This window comes from Ctenopharyngodon idella, chromosome 8 (assembly GCF_019924925.1).
Source record: "Ctenopharyngodon idella isolate HZGC_01 chromosome 8, HZGC01, whole genome shotgun sequence".
In the NCBI taxonomy this organism is placed as follows: domain Eukaryota; kingdom Metazoa; phylum Chordata; class Actinopteri; order Cypriniformes; family Xenocyprididae; genus Ctenopharyngodon; species Ctenopharyngodon idella.
In genome coordinates, this window is record NC_067227.1 from 21,529,776 (window position 1) to 21,546,040 (window position 16,265).

At 36.3% G+C, this 16,265-nt stretch overlaps 2 protein-coding genes across 6 annotated transcripts; both read left to right on the forward strand.

Annotated features, from left to right (window-relative positions):
* The first annotated feature begins 5,964 nt into the window (after positions 1-5,964).
* gid8a (GID complex subunit 8 homolog a (S. cerevisiae)) lies at positions 5,965-8,686 on the forward strand. Of its 2 annotated transcripts, none has more exons than XM_051904329.1 (5): positions 5,965-6,112; positions 6,745-6,872; positions 7,056-7,252; positions 7,503-7,700; positions 7,870-8,686. In XM_051904329.1, exons 2-5 carry the CDS (start codon positions 6,752-6,754, stop codon positions 8,041-8,043), a joined length of 690 nt encoding a protein of 229 aa, XP_051760289.1. In that variant the 5' UTR covers positions 5,965-6,112; positions 6,745-6,751; the 3' UTR covers positions 8,044-8,686. The 2 variants fall into 2 exon arrangements, with proteins under 2 accessions (XP_051760289.1, XP_051760290.1); XM_051904330.1 differs by lacking the exon at positions 5,965-6,112 and adding an exon at positions 6,149-6,630.
* Positions 8,687-8,899: 213 nt separating this feature from the next.
* On the forward strand, positions 8,900-16,186 carry slc17a9a (solute carrier family 17 member 9a). 4 transcript variants are annotated; one of them, XM_051904325.1, is made up of 13 exons: positions 8,900-9,194; positions 10,057-10,254; positions 10,329-10,468; positions 11,643-11,742; positions 11,900-12,024; positions 12,404-12,503; positions 13,333-13,429; positions 13,633-13,720; positions 14,946-14,980; positions 15,090-15,205; positions 15,319-15,374; positions 15,452-15,481; positions 15,778-16,186. In XM_051904325.1, exons 1-13 carry the CDS (start codon positions 9,061-9,063, stop codon positions 15,930-15,932), a joined length of 1,374 nt encoding a protein of 457 aa, XP_051760285.1. In that variant the 5' UTR covers positions 8,900-9,060; the 3' UTR covers positions 15,933-16,186. The 4 variants fall into 4 exon arrangements, 3 of the variants coding, with proteins under 3 accessions (XP_051760285.1, XP_051760286.1, XP_051760288.1); XM_051904328.1 differs by lacking the exons at positions 8,900-9,194; positions 10,057-10,254; positions 10,329-10,468 and having other exon boundaries at positions 12,433-12,503; XR_007931431.1 differs by lacking the exons at positions 15,090-15,205; positions 15,319-15,374; positions 15,452-15,481; positions 15,778-16,186 and having other exon boundaries at positions 12,390-12,503.
* Positions 16,187-16,265: the final 79 nt, after the last annotated feature.

Consider the following 16,265-nt stretch of genomic DNA (forward strand, 5'->3'; position numbering starts at 1 on the left):
AGCAAGTGGGAGGAAAGGAAGTAAAAGGATTTGAATATTTAGGAAGCGAGGAAGCCCATAACCCACGCTCAATTTCATGGTCCTGACAGTTTGCTGCAGTAGGCAGCAACTTAAATTCACCATCTTGAATTCACCTCATTTCCAATCCCCCTCAGTTCGACTGTAAATGTGTAAACTCCAAGAATAGATGTTCAACCGGGAAAACGGTTATTTATTCTTCCCCTGAAGCGATATTTTGGGCCTACTTCCTTCTCCATTGAGCAAGGGAGGAGTTTTGTCTTTGCATTACAATAACGGCCGGACCATTCATCCCGTGCGTCTCTGCTCTTCAACGGCCTGTCCACCCCACGGCGCGAGCGGGGCCTCTCCATCATAAGACGTCACAACAAATGCAAGTCAGTGCAGGAGGGAGGCAGGGCCGCGATTTAGAGGCTTTGTCATTGACGAGGAGTCAAGATAATGTAGATGAATAAGAGCTGAGGAAGCCCATTGAGTTTAAGTAACTGCCTGCACCTGCTTCTACTGTCATGTATATCTAACCCTGCTGTCGAGGTCAAAGACGCCCCATATTCTTTAGGGGATTATTAAAAGACGTTTAAAACTGCCAGTTTAGAAAACGATTGTTACTGTAGGCTACTGTATTTAATTCAATGAGTCAATTTTGGCGACAAAAACAGACTATTATTGGCTTAACAGGAAATCGCATAGGCGTACTAAAACAATTATGAAACAAACAATTCGCAAAACAGCAAAAATGTAAAAGGCAACATACAAAAATAACAAACCGCTGGGCCACATCATAATTTATAGGCAATAAATAAATAACAATTTAAAAAATAATTAAAGAATTGTCCTTAGAACAATATATATTCTTCACAATATATTTGGATAACATATGGGATAATAAATCAAAGAGGGGGATAAAGAAAATTAAACAAATGAAGCAAAAATGAAAATGAATGTGCATAAAATAAATTTAGGCTACATAAATATAAAATGATCCACTGGAGGAAAAAAAACACTTTCTGTGCTCCACTTATCACTCATTTTCTTCTCTCTCTCTCTCTCTTTTTTTTTTTTTTTTTTTACTTTTTTCTCCCTCACTTTTTGTCTTCCTTCGTCTTATTTTCATCCCGTTCAATCATTTCCTGCAACTTCCCTCTATTCCTCTCATACTGTCAGTCTTCCTTTTCTGCACCCTCTTTAACTTCCACCCTCCCTCTCTCTTCCTCCCATCCTCCTTCTCTCTTCCTCCCACGTGTTTCTACATCACTCTCTTCAGTATGAGATCCACTCTGCCCTACATGTCTCAGCTGATTGGACCAGCTGCTCAAATCAAGTTCACCATAGCAACTATGATTCAGTCGCCCAGCAACGGGTTTTACTTTCACCCCACTTCCTACTCAGGGACCCCCGTCTCCCCACAGCCAACCGTCCAGTGTGTGAATCTGTGGATGAGTGATAAAGTGTGACTCTCTTACCTGGCATCTGTGGTTTCACAGGGTGGATCACAGCAGTGGGCAGAATCCATCCATTTGAGGAAACATGCGTTCCAGATAAGATTATTTATGGTTTTTATGATTTATTTGTGATTTTGACATGGTTACTTTTTAACATTTTACATTTCGTTTGACATGCATTATATAATCTTAAAGTATACATATTGGCCCCATTTTTTTCTTGTGTTAAAGTATGTTTATCATAATATGATAGATTTCTCAGCACAAATATATAATTTTATTTAGAAATTTAATATCATTTAATTTTATTGAGTCTGTTAATTTGGAAAAAAAATATAGCCTTTACATATTATTATTTCTGCCATTTTCCCCCATTATTTCATTAAGATTCTTTAATTCAACATATAAATGGATGAATTTGAATAAGGAAAAATATAGGCACTTTCAGGTGAAAGGTCATCATCAATATGATGAGAGGGCATGTTTGTGTAAGACAAATGCATGTGCTTTCATTGGTGCATCTCCTTTATTGTGTCCTCAATCCCTCCATTCCTATTGTTTTGTTAGGCTTGTTCGACTTCATGCAGCGCTGCACAGACCGATCGGCGGCTGACATGAAGCAGTGCATGCCAGTTAGAAATTTTGTCCGACACAAGACAGCGCCAACGCCATGTGACTGTGATGTATGGCTTCAAAGTACGGCGAGATGGGAGTCCTTATGAGGTCATGTGATATATTTCTGGTCATGTGTCATTTACTGAAGTAAACTCCACGCCTATAGACTGAAAACGTAATATGCATGCGCGCATGACGTCACTGTTTTCACTAATTCACGTTTACATGGAGACAAGTTTGCGACTTCAGGCCCCCAAAATGCCATTGTTGTGTAAATCAGTGGCCAAAATGCATAAAAAGTTTTCTGTTTTTAGTTGAAAACGGTGTCGTGTAAACAGCCCCTCAGATAATTAATGTAATGTAATGATAATTTTACATGTTTATGGCTGGTATCATGTTTGCATTTGAATGATTAAAATAAACAAGGCCATCAACTCTCACTTATTAAACAGATGTGTTTCTCCTTATCACAAAATTCTTGATTGCATCCCATCAACCCCCTCATGCACAGGATTCCTCCAGTGCTGTAGGTCTAATTTCTAATCATGCTCATTTGCATTAGTAAATGATGACTAATTAATCAGCCTTGTTTGGGGCATTTCTCGGGTGTAGGAGGAATATTGTCAATTTGCTAGACTGACATAAAAACTGTTTATACAATGGGGGGAAAACAGTTTTCCTAAAATAAATCATGTGTTAATCCCTATTAGATTATTGTAATGATCAAAACCAGCGTTTGTGTGTGGCCCAGTTTCTTTTAGAGGGAGAATTTTTGGAAATGTCTGCTCTTGCATGCATACAGATTAACACCCAGTAGTAATTTGGCGTGATGACCCAGTTTCCAAAAGCAAAGCCAGTCTTTTCCATCTCTCACAAAGTCAGTTTATGTGACAGAATATCAACAATATCAAATTTTCTGGAGTAGTTATTTGATCAGATAACATAGCCTACACATTTTATTTAGAAAAGAAATCATCACCAGGGCAAAATATTAGGCTATACGCCTACCTTTATAGGCCTATTTGCTTTTATTTTGGCTACAGTTAGCTACTGGGATTTGACATTTACCCCCGAAAAAGTCAATTTCCTCAGCTCGTAAATTATTGTTTTGGATATGGACTATAAAAGCAAAATGCCACATCAAGTAATATGATTGTTATCATGGCTGTTTTGAAGCAATAAGCTCCCTATTTGATAAAAAACAGCACCTGTTTGTTTGTTTGTGTGGCGGGACGCTGATTTGATTGGACAGACTATTAATCCCGCAAAAGTTTCGACAGGTCAAATAGGCGTTACTAACTCTAGCGACAAAGGACGTTGGACGTGGACGAATAATATTCATATTTGCGATCAGAATGAACATCAGGAGAATGTATCCGATGGCAGTTGGTGAACAAGACCGTGAACTGCCGTTCTACACTTGCATGAGCTGCACGCCCTACGGTCAGAGCCTCGGTGAAGGAGTTCCCACGCATCCCTCAGACGAATTAACCACGGACCATCGCGTAATCGAAGAGACAACATCATCAGAGACGGACAGAAAAAGTTTTCAGTGTCTGGAAAATGGATTTCACGGAAACTCTCTGTCGAGCAGCGGGACAAACAGAAAGCAAAGAGCGCTGCGATTACTTATCAATGCGCGTGAACGGAGGCGCATGCACGATCTTAACGATGCGCTGGATGACCTGCGAGCTGTCATACCATACACGACGAATCAAAACGTGAAAAAACTATCCAAGATAGCGACGCTGCTCCTGGCCAAGAACCACATCCTGATGCAAGCTCGGGCTTTGAAGGAGATGCGGAAGATAGTTGAGCAGCTGAACGTGACACAGAATATTATGACACCACATATAGGCCTACTGTCGCATTAAGTCTTTATGTCAGCGTGTTATTTATTTATTTTTTACTAGCCTATGTAATTATGAGTAATCTGATCCTAAATAATCCAATAAAATCATTTCATTACACACTACATGCAAGTTCTTGCTTATGTAGCCAAAATAATAGGCATATTGTAACATGAACGCTATAAATAAAATGTAAAATGACTTTATAAATGATCTTTTTTTATCATGTTCCTGAAGAGGATGAAAACAGTTTGTTATAGGCTATTTAAAATGTCTGCCACCCATGTTTTAGTACCCTAGCTGTTGTGGAATTATGGTGTTGTAAATCCTCAAAATAAATATGTCTTGTCTTGAATTTTGAAAATAAAATAAAAGAGTTTTATATTTGAAAAGTAGCCTAGTCCTATTTATTGATTTTATTGTTTTGAAACAGGGCAAATGAAGTCAATATGCAAACACTCAGGATGTAACTGTACAAAATCAAGTGTGCAGCTGGACATCATTTGGATAGCCTGCGATTAACCTGCATAAACACACTATTTTTTATTATTATAATACATATTTTAATGCCAATACCTACATAAGAATAAAGGTTATAACTAACCAAAAAAGGGTTTTAAAGCCCTATAGCCATCCAAACCATTTTAACTTCTACAAAAGGCATTTTGCTCTATAGTTCTTTGAAAACAGTGCTTTAAAAAACCTAGTAAACAAAAGACATACATAAAATGGAAATGAAAATTTTATATGAAAGCAGTACACATTTGTTAAGAATCTATAGCATCAAGATTTTTTTTATATAGGCCTAGCCAACTTAAGAACCCTACACTAAAAATGATTCTTTAAAGTAAGTTTTGTTGAACCTTTAAGGGGACAAAAAGAAACATTGGAGCTTTTTGTTTTTATGAAATGCAGGGTTTAAGGACACAGCTGTTAGGCCTTAAGAATTAAACTCCAACCCCCGGTTTCATAGACAAGGCTTAAGCTAGACTAAATGCATGTTTGAGCTGTTTTAACTAAAAGTAACTTCTACTGACATATCTTAAAATATGTCAGTGGCATTGTTTTGTCTCAAGATGCACACCAGTAATGTTTTTTTCTAGTGAACATTTATAAAAGCTAATTAAATGCCTTAATTGAACTAAAGCCTAATCCTGGCTTAGACTAAGCCCTGTCTGTGAAACCGGGCCCAAATCACTTTTAATGTTTACTGCCATTCTTAGATTAACAAATGACATAATATATTTGATTTGATTAACTAAATAGATAAAATTATACACCATAAAAATATGAAACAAAATTTTATTGCATCACCTGTTTTGTCTGAAAAATAACATATGGCATCGTTCAACCTGAAAGCACAAAAAAACACATTTTCATTGGCTCATTCCGCCTGGTCATCATATGGCAGAAATTAATACCAGCTGTTGTCATTTTAATGTTATGAGGAGGAAAATAAACAATAGATTGCTATTGTATGTACAGACAACACAAATCTCCCCTCCTTCTCCCCCTCCACTCTTAACAGTGGGATTTCTCATCTGGACATCATAATAAAGGTGACAGTCCCATCTAATCTCTGAGACATAATCAATTATCTTTCTGGCCCTACTGTATATTTTGGTTTTGCAATAACATTATTGTGTTAGATAAGATTTAAGAGGATTGGGCAATTTTAAGCTTGTTTTTTTTTTTTTAGAAAGGTTAAAGAGTAAAAGGTAAACATCAAAGGTTGTTGCCATCGTTTCTCTTCATGAACAAAACACTAAAATTGAGAAGTTAAAGTCAATAAAAATATGTTAGAACATTATTAGGTCCAGTTATGAGATTTTGATAGATAAGGTGAATTATCAGTTCATGCCGAATTTAAGAAAAGTATTTTAGTTAACAGTCAACATACAGTTTTAGACTTTTAAACTCTCTCTGAAATTTATATTAAATAGGCTAGTTCAAACAGTTCTTATTTTAAAAAAAATGAATAAAAAATACTTGTTTCAAACATTAATGTTATGTTAATAAAATAAATCTGTAGGATCAGAGAATCTGGCAACCTTACCAGCTTTGCCACAGCAACCGTGACGTCAGTATTCTGACCAATCACTGACCTCCCCTCAAGTCTCGTTAGGAGCTCTTCTCTGTTATCGCGTGATCTTCGCTGAGGCCCACCGCTATTTATAATCGTAAACAGTAAGTATTTTTCACCATTCTTCATATTTTGCGAAAAACAAATAACATGAATGAATATCAGTTAAAAATTAATATAATTTAGTATTATTTTATTTTCATGCGTGGCCACTGGGAAATGTTATTGTCAGAAAATGGCTAAACAAGCCCGTTTGCAAGCCTCACGCGCTGTTGTTTTTCATGCTCTCGGCTTGTTTATTCTAGTACTCAGATAAAAGCGAAAAATATTTAATGCGAAATTTTATCCCTTAATGGCGAGTTTTTTTTAATATAACCTGTCAGGTGCATAAGTGTCACTATTACAATTTTTTTACGTCGCGTACGCTGTTTGCTGGCCAGTGAGCCGCTGGCTTCTCTGTTGTGCTGTCTAGGAGCAGAAACACCGCGAAAATATGAAAGTCCACAGTGCAGTTCATTCATTTACCGTCAAACTCCAACATCGTAATCTTAGACTACTTAAAAGCAAAAGTAGCTCTCATTTTTTTGATAACATGGACAGCCAGACCCAGCGTGCACTAAAAGTGAATCAAAATTCTTGTCTGACAATAAACATTTAAAAGTGAGTGCACGTTAATTTTTATACCGGATGTGAGCAAAATTATGTTTGTTGTTTTTGCATGTCATGTCTACCACAGCACATCCATGATGAGTTATTCAGAAAAGCCTGAGGATATTACAAAGGAGGAATGGATGGATAAACTGAATAATGTGCACATTCAGAGGGCGGATATGAACAGGCTTATCATGAACTATCTAGTAACAGGTATGTCAGTATTATTTTATAGTATAGTTCAGTGCTTGATTCAAGTCAAATACACAGATATGTGTAAATTAAAATAAATATATTTGTGCTAACCATAACATTATGATTTTGTATTTGCTGTATTTTTTTGTATTTAAAATCAAATTCATAAACTGCCCCTCTGAACATGTTTCTATTCCACAGAGGGATTTAAAGAGGCTGCAGAGAAGTTCCGTATGGAATCCGGGATTGAACCGAACGTGGATCTGGACTCTCTTGACGAGAGGATAAAGATCAGGGAAATGGTTCTGAAAGGTCAGATCCAGGAAGCCATTGCTCTAATTAACAGCCTTCACCCCGAGCTCCTTGACACCAATCGATACCTCTACTTTCACCTTCAGGTAAACATCTGAGCTCATATGGACATGCTGTGAGGGAGGGAGATGTTTAGCAGAGCATTTTAGAGGAACAGATCCAATGCGAACCATGACCAAATTCCATGGACATGTTGCATTTATTCACAATGCACAAGCAAACGTATCAATGAAGGCCTCTTGTTCTACCCAATAAGTCAAAAAAAAGTACTGAAAAAAAATCCTAATCAACCTTTATTGTAAAACTCTTGTTGTTATTTCTTGTAAACTCTTGTAGCAGCAGCATCTGATTGAGCTCATCCGTTTGCGGGAAACTGAGGCAGCGCTGGAGTTTGCGCAGTCACAGCTGGCCGAACAGGGAGAGGAGAGCAGAGAATGTCTTACTGAGATGGAGCGGACCCTAGCACTGCTCGCCTTCGACAACCCAGAAGAATCGCCGTTTGGAGACCTGCTCAACATGATGCAGAGGCAGAAGGTATGTGTGTTTATTTGTGTATGACATAACCATCACAATGGGCTAGTGCTCCTTGTTTCCATGAAAGTCGATTCTCCTTTTTATGTTCAGTATGGGGCATTACTGTATCTAGTATAAATTCTGCACTTTTTCCTCCCTCCATAACGCTGGGTTCTGTCTCCCTCTATAGGTGTGGAGCGAGGTGAACCAGGCTGTTCTAGACTATGAGAACAGGGAATCTACTCCAAAATTAGCAAAGCTGCTGAAACTTTTACTGTGGGCTCAGAATGAACTGGACCAGAAAAAAGTGAAATACTCCAGAATGACAGACCTTAGCAAGGGCACCATTGAGGACCCCAAGTAGAGACTGTAATACACATGGACACGTTTGAATTATTTTTTTTTTTTGTCCTATTTATAAACGGTCAGTGACTGGATGGCAAATATAAATCTCTCTATATATATTGTTGTTGTTTTTTCTTGATGCCTCTATAAAAAGTAACTTAACAGCATATGATTTTATTTTAAACAAAGCTATGCTGATTCAAAACAGTAAAACTAATTATTTTCTGAAGAACATGGAATATTCCTATGGTAATGTTGTTTGGTGATATATATATATATATATGTATTTTTTTTTTTTTTTTTTTTTTTTTTTTTTTTATAATTTTCAGTCTGTCATATCATCTGTTTTTTGTTTTTTTTTTCCCCATGCTCTTCCCTGGTTTCACATACAATACTGTGTCCTCATGCTTGTTTTAGGCTGTGTTTTGAGGGAAATATAAGCTCTTGGTTGGAAAGAACAAGTCATCATATTTAATTTTGGTTTCACTGGAGACTGATATAATTTAACTACTTTTATCATGGATCCAATAATTTCATTTATTATTTTATTTATGAGCAGCTACAGATGGTGATGTTGAGTAAGCAAATGTTTTAGAATTCCATGATATATGCTATTTTAATTACAAAACAACAAATATCGTCATTACAAACTATATTCATGAGTTTTGTCTCATTTTTGTTCGCATTTTGTTCTGCTTGTCTGGGGAAAAAGTTGATTTCACAGTACATTTGTTTACTTGAGTTTTTCATTATTCACATTCATAAAGTCAAATCTCCAGATTCAACAGCGATCAGAATGCTGATGCGTGATTAGATGGTTTTGTTGTTACGCGTCATCAATTGTACAGGAATGGCGACATTCCTACAGTCTTTACGATAAATGCAGCTCAGGATGAGCTCAAAACATTTAATGTAGGTGTGGCGCGATTGTCTCCGCCTCTTATGCGTTACTTTCTCACCCTAAAAATGTATATGTAAATTTCATGTTCAGTACAGAACCGGTGTTCAGTTCCCGGTTTTTACTCAGTTGGATTTAATGGCTGCTGAGCAAGAAACGGATCATTCCAACCCACCTGTGGACTTGGTGAAAACACCTTTCATAAACGTGTGCCACACGTCCGGGTTAAAGTTAACCCAAATCAACGACAAGACAACAACATTATGGCCAAGGTATGATGAAACTTGTTTATTAACTTTACTAAACAACTTAATGCGTTAATGGTATATCGGCAATATTTTCTGCTGTAAATAAAACACAAGAGCGTCATTCTGGTATGATAGAGGTAGTTGTCAATGGGCACTGAAATTCTCATCGCTTCTCCTTCATCCTCCTTCCTGGTAGTTTCGCTTCCTGGCAACGGTTGCATAGAAATCGTCTACATTGTCTCTGCGGTCCCCTGATAAGGTTCTAATTGAGTCTTGTTTTAAAGATATTTTATCATAAAATCCAAATAAGTTCTACATATATTTATCGGAAAGGGTTTAAACAATGTTGTTCATGCTCATTATTCCATTATTCCATTTCTGTACGTCAACTGTCTGTGAAATTTGATCAGTTTATGTCGCAGTTGTTGAATCTTTTAATGCCCATACAAATATTTTCACGTTAAGACATTTGTTGGAAATAAAAGCAGTTGAAAGTGAGAGGACGTTTGCAGGGTTTATAGAGAAAAAAAAAGAAAAAAAAAAAACACGAATGAACTGGACAGTTCCAACTTCCACTCCCTAATGTATTATGAATACTTTTTACAAAAAAAAAAAAAAGGTATTCAGAACTAAGAATCTGCATTAGTTTTTTTGTTGATTAGATAGGGGTGTATGTTTTACAGTAGGTGTTTTGTAATCTATGGATGCCAGAAATAATTTAATGAAGATTTTGTTTAAGTATCGAATGTCATTAATTAAATATCTACCTAATTAAATTAACATTTGTAACTCAAAGTTTTCAGAGTGAGACACCTATGTGCTGTGCTGTGTGTGGGCCACCAGATTGAGATAGACTGTTGTAATTGTAATGTCCCACCCGCTGTAGGCCACTGGCTCAGATATGGACCCTGATGCTGCTGTTGGTCACATGTTTTCTCTACTGGTCACGGATGGCCATGCCAATCTGTGCCGTCACCATGGCAAAAGAATTTGGATGGAGCAAGACTGAGACTGGCATGGTGCTGGGTGCTTATTTCTGGGGTTACTGTTTTACTCAGGTCCTTGGTGGCCATGCCAGTGATAGGTGAGTGTTTTTGTGTAGCCCACAGGTTATAGGCAAGTGGTAGATGATGATGATGAAGACCATTGTTTTTACAGGATAGGAGGAGAGAGAGTACTGCTGCTGTCCACCCCCTCCTGGGCCGTGATGACAGCTATCACACCGCTTCTGGCCAACATTGGTCTCCGACCTCTTGTTACCATGACAGTGACCAGGTTTTTACTGGGTGCAATGCAAGGTGAGAGCACTGTAAGAGACAGTTGAGGGGTAAAGGGGGGGGGGGTCTAGGCAAGGGGTCTGAGCAAAGACTATAGATTGTCTAAGTTTAATCAGAATCGGCTCATCCTGACTAATTTCGATAGTTCATTTTGCACATCACACATTTTTTACATTCACTCTATTTCATCCAAGCCTTATGGAAGCCTATTTCCACCACAAAAAAAAAAAAAAAAAAACTTGGTAAATTATATATACACACACCAAATATATATATTGTATTAGTCTGAAAGAAAAAAAGTCATATACACCTAGGATGGCTTGAGTATGGAAGCCCGTTTCCGCCACTAAAAAAAAAAATAAAAACAGTAATTGCGACTTTTTATCTCAGAATTCTGACTTTTTATCTTGCAATTGCGAGTTATAAAGTCACAATTCTGAGATATAAATTCGCAATTTTGTGATATAAAGTCAGAATTGCGAGATATAAACTCGCAATTGTATGTTATAAAGTTGCGAGAGAAAGTTCACACAATTGTGAGTTTATATCTCACAATTGTGAGAAAAGAAGTCAGAATTGCGAGAAAAGAAGTCAGAATTGTGACTTTACATCACACAATTGCGAGTTTATATCTCAGAATTCTGACTTTATAACTCGCAATTATAAGAAAAAAAGTCAGAATTCTGAGATAAAAAGTGGCAATTACTGTTTTTATTTTTTTTATTTAGTGGTGGAAACAGGCTTCCATACTTGAGGGTGAGAAAATCATGGTGTAATTTTCGTTTTAAAGTGAACTAATCCTTTAACTCCAAATTTTGACTTACTATGTCAAAAATATGACTTTTTATCTCCTAATAGGCTTAGTATGTCATATTTTAGACTTTTTGTCATAATTTTGACTTTTTAATCTCATAATTATGACTTTTATATACTAATTTCTTTTTATATACTAATGATTATTACTTAGCATCTTATAATTGTGACTTATTTAATATCATAATTATGAATTTTTGTCATATTTGTAATTTGTCAAAGCATGTTTTTTTTTTTTCTTATGTGTGAAAAAAGGGCTTCCATAACCCATTAAAGACACTTAAAGGCAAAAAGAAATTCAAAGTGACCATAACTTTTACTGAATATCACAGAGTAATTCTCAGTAGCACATGATTGTGAGTTGTTCTATCTTTGTTTTTAGGGGTTCACTACCCTTCTCTCGTCAGTGTCTGTGCTCAGCGTGTGACGGAGGGAGAGAGAGGTTTTTCAATGAGCACTCTGGCATGTGGGTGCTACCTAGGGTGAGAATAATACTCGGCTATTCCCAGTCATTCCGACTTTTGTCCATAGAAACTTTTTTTTAAATTAATATTCTTGATCAGCACCTCTGGAATCACATACCTTAATTTAGTGTTCCATACTATTCATGATTTTCTAAGTAAGGTTTCTCTCTCTCAGGATGACACTGGTTGGAGGTGTGGGTTCCCTGATGCTGGACTGGTTTGGATGGGAAAGTGTGTTTTATGGAGCTGGTTTCCTTGCTATTTGCTGGACCTTTTGTGTATGGAAATGTCTTCACCAAGGTATCTTTATATGATCCTTTACATGTTTAAAGCAAGTAGCAATGTTCTTGAGATTGGTGAGTGATATTTTATTGCTTTAAAGGTCAGAATTGCTATAATTAAGTCTCTTAGAGTAGTTGCAGTGAATCAGAAGCAATCAGTATTTGTGTTTGCCATAGCAACAGTAATTGGACCTTTTTTGCCAGTGTTATTTCAAAACCCCCCTTTTTTAAACATCTGACTCACCATGCAGCACCATTAAATTAGAGCATTCATTGAGTATTGAGGTTCCTGCTCTTTATCATCTTATCATCTTATATCTTTATCATCTTACATAGGTCTTCAGAAATGGTGTTTGTTACATCTTACAGTTTTAAATGTGTCAGTTTGTCTGTCACAGGTCCAGTTTTCTCCCTTGACTCACTGCAGATCAGCAACAATTGCGTGCCTGAATCCATTAGAATCAACTGGCTGTATCTCCTCAAAGAGCCTAGTGTCTGGTGAGGTTCAAAACATAAACATTTGTCCTTCGTTTTACTCTTTACTTTCACTCATCGTTATGTTTGGTTTCCCATTTTGAGTTTTGTGTCATTTTCCTGTAAAATGTTTTTGATGGATATGCCAATAAATAAATAAAAACAGACACTAAGAGTTTCCAGGGTTTCCCCTCATGATGACAAATTTTTATATTGTCATAAGAAAAATCCTAAATATGTTGATTTTACAAAAAAAAAGAAACATATTTTAGTTGAGTTTTGTATATATATATATATATATATATATATGTATATATACAGTACTGTGCAAATGTCTTAGGAATGTTAGTATTTTCACAAAAATGTTTTAAGCCAGTTATGTATTTCTTTAGCTGTAGTGTGTCAGTAGGAAATATCAGTTTACATTTACAAACAGTCCTTTTGCCATTAATTGTAATAATCTAGTCCAGTGACATTTTTGTATGCACAAGGAGTCTGACACCAGCTGTTATGCTCCACATGGAGATCTGACGCTTGATGAAACCTACCTGCAAAGCTACAGTACTGAGAAAAGTTTTAGGCACTTGTGTAAAAATGCTGTGTAAGTGAGGATGCTTTCAAAAATAATGTCATAAATAAATTTTATTTATCAATTAACTTCTGTTAACTAAATTAAATCAATATTTGGTGATTTGGTGACTAGGTACACTTGCACATAGATTTTCAGGTAGCTTTGCAGGTAGGTTAAATATATATTACAAAATAATTACGAAATAACATTTTTTAGATAACATTTTATATATATATTTTAACATTTGCTCATTGCATGTGGTTATGTGTGTGTGTGTTTTAGGGCCATGATCATTTCTCATCTATGCTTTAGTAGCACCTATTACAACCTCATGTCATGGCTACCAACATTTTTCAAAGAAAAGTTTCCTCATGCCAAGGTACTCCAGCCATTGTACATTTTACTGTTTGTTTCCCTTCTTATTTGTATTTACACTTCCAGTTTGCTAACCAATGCTGTTAATGTTAATATGTTAGTGATAATTCTAACTCTATATTGCTAAAGGAAATGCATGAGGTTTTCCTGTTATGGTCATTTGATGTTATCATGTGCTAAAGCATTCCCTGTTTTGTTTGCTGACAGGATTGGGTGTTTAATGTGATTCCTTGGTTTGTGGCGCTGCCCACTTCACTGTTTGGAGGCTCTATCTCTGATCATCTCATTAGGCAAGGTGAAGAAAATCTACACACACAGTTTGTAACTATTCTACATTTTGGTGAATTGGTGCTTAATTCGTATAAATTTGTATGATCTCATTTGTACGTTTTCTTATGATCTGCTTGCACCCAATGATGGTTAAAGGGTTAGTTCACCCAAAAATGAAATTTCTGTCATTAATTACTCACCCTCGTGTCCCACACCCGTAAGACCTTCGTTCATCTTCGAACACAAATTAAGATATTTTTTATAAAATCCGATGGCTCAGTGAGGCCTCTATTGCCAGCAAGACAATTAACACTTTCAGATGCCCAGAAAGCTACTAAAGACATATTTAAAACAGTTCATGTCATGTGACTACAGTGGTTCAACCTTAATGTTGTGATGCGACGAGAATACTTTTTGTGTTCCAAAAAACAAAATAAGGACTTTATTCAACAATATCTAGTGATGGGCGATCTCAAAACACTGCTTGATGAAGCTTCGAAGCTTTACGAATCTTTTGTTTCGAATCAGTGGTTCGGAGCGCGTATCAAACTGCCAAAGTCAGTCACGCGAACCATTGAAATTTTGAAACGCTTATGACATAACGAAGCCTCGTTTACTGAAATCACATGACTTTCACGCTCCGAAACAAAACATTCGTAAAGCTTCGAAGCTTCATGAAGCAGTGTTTTGAAATCGCCCATCACTGGATTGCTGAATAAAGTCGTTATTTTGGTTTTTTTTTGGCACACAAAAAGTATTCTCGTCACTTCATAACATTAAGGTTGAACCAGCCGTATTCATATGAACTGTAGTCACATGAACTGTTTTAAATATGTCTTTAGTAGCTTTCTAGTCAATGTAAGTGTTAATTGTCTTGCTGGCGATGCAGGCATCACTGAGCCATCGGATTTTATCAAAAACATCTTAATTTGCGTTCTGAAGATGAACAAAGGTCTTACGGGTGTGGAACGACATGAGGGTGAGTAATAAATGACAGAAATTTCATTTTTGGGTGAACTAACCCTTTAAGTTTAGTGATAGACCTTCTTGCTTTCTTTTTTGTAAAAATCAAATTGTATGAATTCATATGAAATTTATACAAAATAGTTGCATTTTCACATGAGATCGGGTTGACAAAAACATTTCTCTTTGTCTTAACCTGGCAGTTTCTGGTTGACCCTGATGTTTCTATCAGTAATCATAAGGAAAAATCTTGATATTAATGAATCACTTTTATGTCTTTATTTCAGGCTGTGGGACAGCAACTGTAAGAAAACTGATGCAGGTAAATATGAGCTTTACTTTGCCCTGATTTGCCCAGTTTTTTTTTCTTCGATTGATAACATGCATTGGTCATTGGTTTGTGTGTGTCTGTTTGAAACATGCTTGTGTAGTTCTGTGCTATGGGAGCAGCCAGTGTGTTCATCATCCTTCTCTGTAAGACGAGCAGTTTTGTCCAGTCTGTTGCTTGTGTGTCTGTGGCTGTTGGGCTGTCCACCTTTAATAATAGGTTAGAATGAACTGTCATATCCAAATCTTGATCTTACAGCAACAGCATTGATTATATACACTTATTATATACAGGGTGGTATATGGTTCATGTGTGTGTGTTTTCATGTTAAGTGGGGTGTCCATGAATGTGCATGACGTGGCACCATCATGTGCAGGAGCCCTGTTTGGTGAGACAGTTTTATTTATTTTATCACAATGTTATGTTTTAAGTGTTATTCTAAATACGTCGCTCTATTTCTTACAGGGGTTATGAACACATGTGCTGCTTTTACTGGTGGGTTATAAACCATTTATCTGTAATCAAACCAATTACATGTAAACAGACAGTCCAGTGGATATTAATGTGCTCAAATACTAGTAGAAGGAGTATTTAAAATAGTTTTTTTTTTGATAGGTCAGTGTACACAATCTGCATTCTCTTTGAATATAAGAAAAATGTAAATAGTTAAAGTGATCTGTCTTGATCTGTCTCTGTCTTGTCCACTTATAATTTCCTACCTCATTTGCACTGTTAATTGTAATACCTTCCTCTTTGCCCATATCATATGCTCTTTGTACTGTGTTTCGCAGGTTTGCTGATGGTGTACATGTCTGGCTACATCATTGAGATCACGGGATCCTGGGAAACTGTGTTCTCCATCCTGGCTGTGGTGAACATCATTGGTGTCACCGTATTCATTGTGCTGGGTGATGCAAAGCGAGTTGATCAGCCTCAGATCATTTGAACATCATGTTGAAAACAAATTCTACCTCTCCAAGGCATATTGGGGTTTCCTTATTTGTCATTTGTAACAAATGGATTGGAAACTCTTCAACACTCTAAAACACTGTACAATAACTTTGTCATTATTTATTTTTTTAAATGTATATTAAATATTTGGCAGAGATGGAATTGGAAATGATACAGTGAAACAATGTTTTATATAACAAATATTTATCTGAATTGTAACTTTAATAAATATAAGAAATATAAGAGAAACAGTGTCATTCCACTAATATGATTAGAAAAATTAAACTATCGCAGCCTTAAGTGTTTCTGATCAGTGATCAATGTGTAC

Excerpts from the sequence above, each read along its gene's own strand:
- gid8a (XM_051904329.1), top strand. The coding sequence starts at position 6,752 with ATGATGAGTTATTCAGAAAAGCCTGAGGATATTACAAAGGAGGAATGG. Across the intron at positions 6,873-7,055 it reads CATGAACTATCTAGTAACAG|AGGGATTTAAAGAGGCTGCA; the intron begins GTATGTCAGTAT and ends TCTATTCCACAG. Across the intron at positions 7,253-7,502 it reads ACCTCTACTTTCACCTTCAG|CAGCAGCATCTGATTGAGCT; the intron begins GTAAACATCTGA and ends AAACTCTTGTAG.
- slc17a9a (XM_051904325.1), top strand. The coding sequence starts at position 9,061 with ATGGCTGCTGAGCAAGAAACGGATCATTCCAACCCACCTGTGGACTTG. Across the intron at positions 10,469-11,642 it reads TTTACTGGGTGCAATGCAAG|GGGTTCACTACCCTTCTCTC; the intron begins GTGAGAGCACTG and ends CTTTGTTTTTAG. Across the intron at positions 15,206-15,318 it reads CTGTCCACCTTTAATAATAG|TGGGGTGTCCATGAATGTGC; the intron begins GTTAGAATGAAC and ends TTTCATGTTAAG.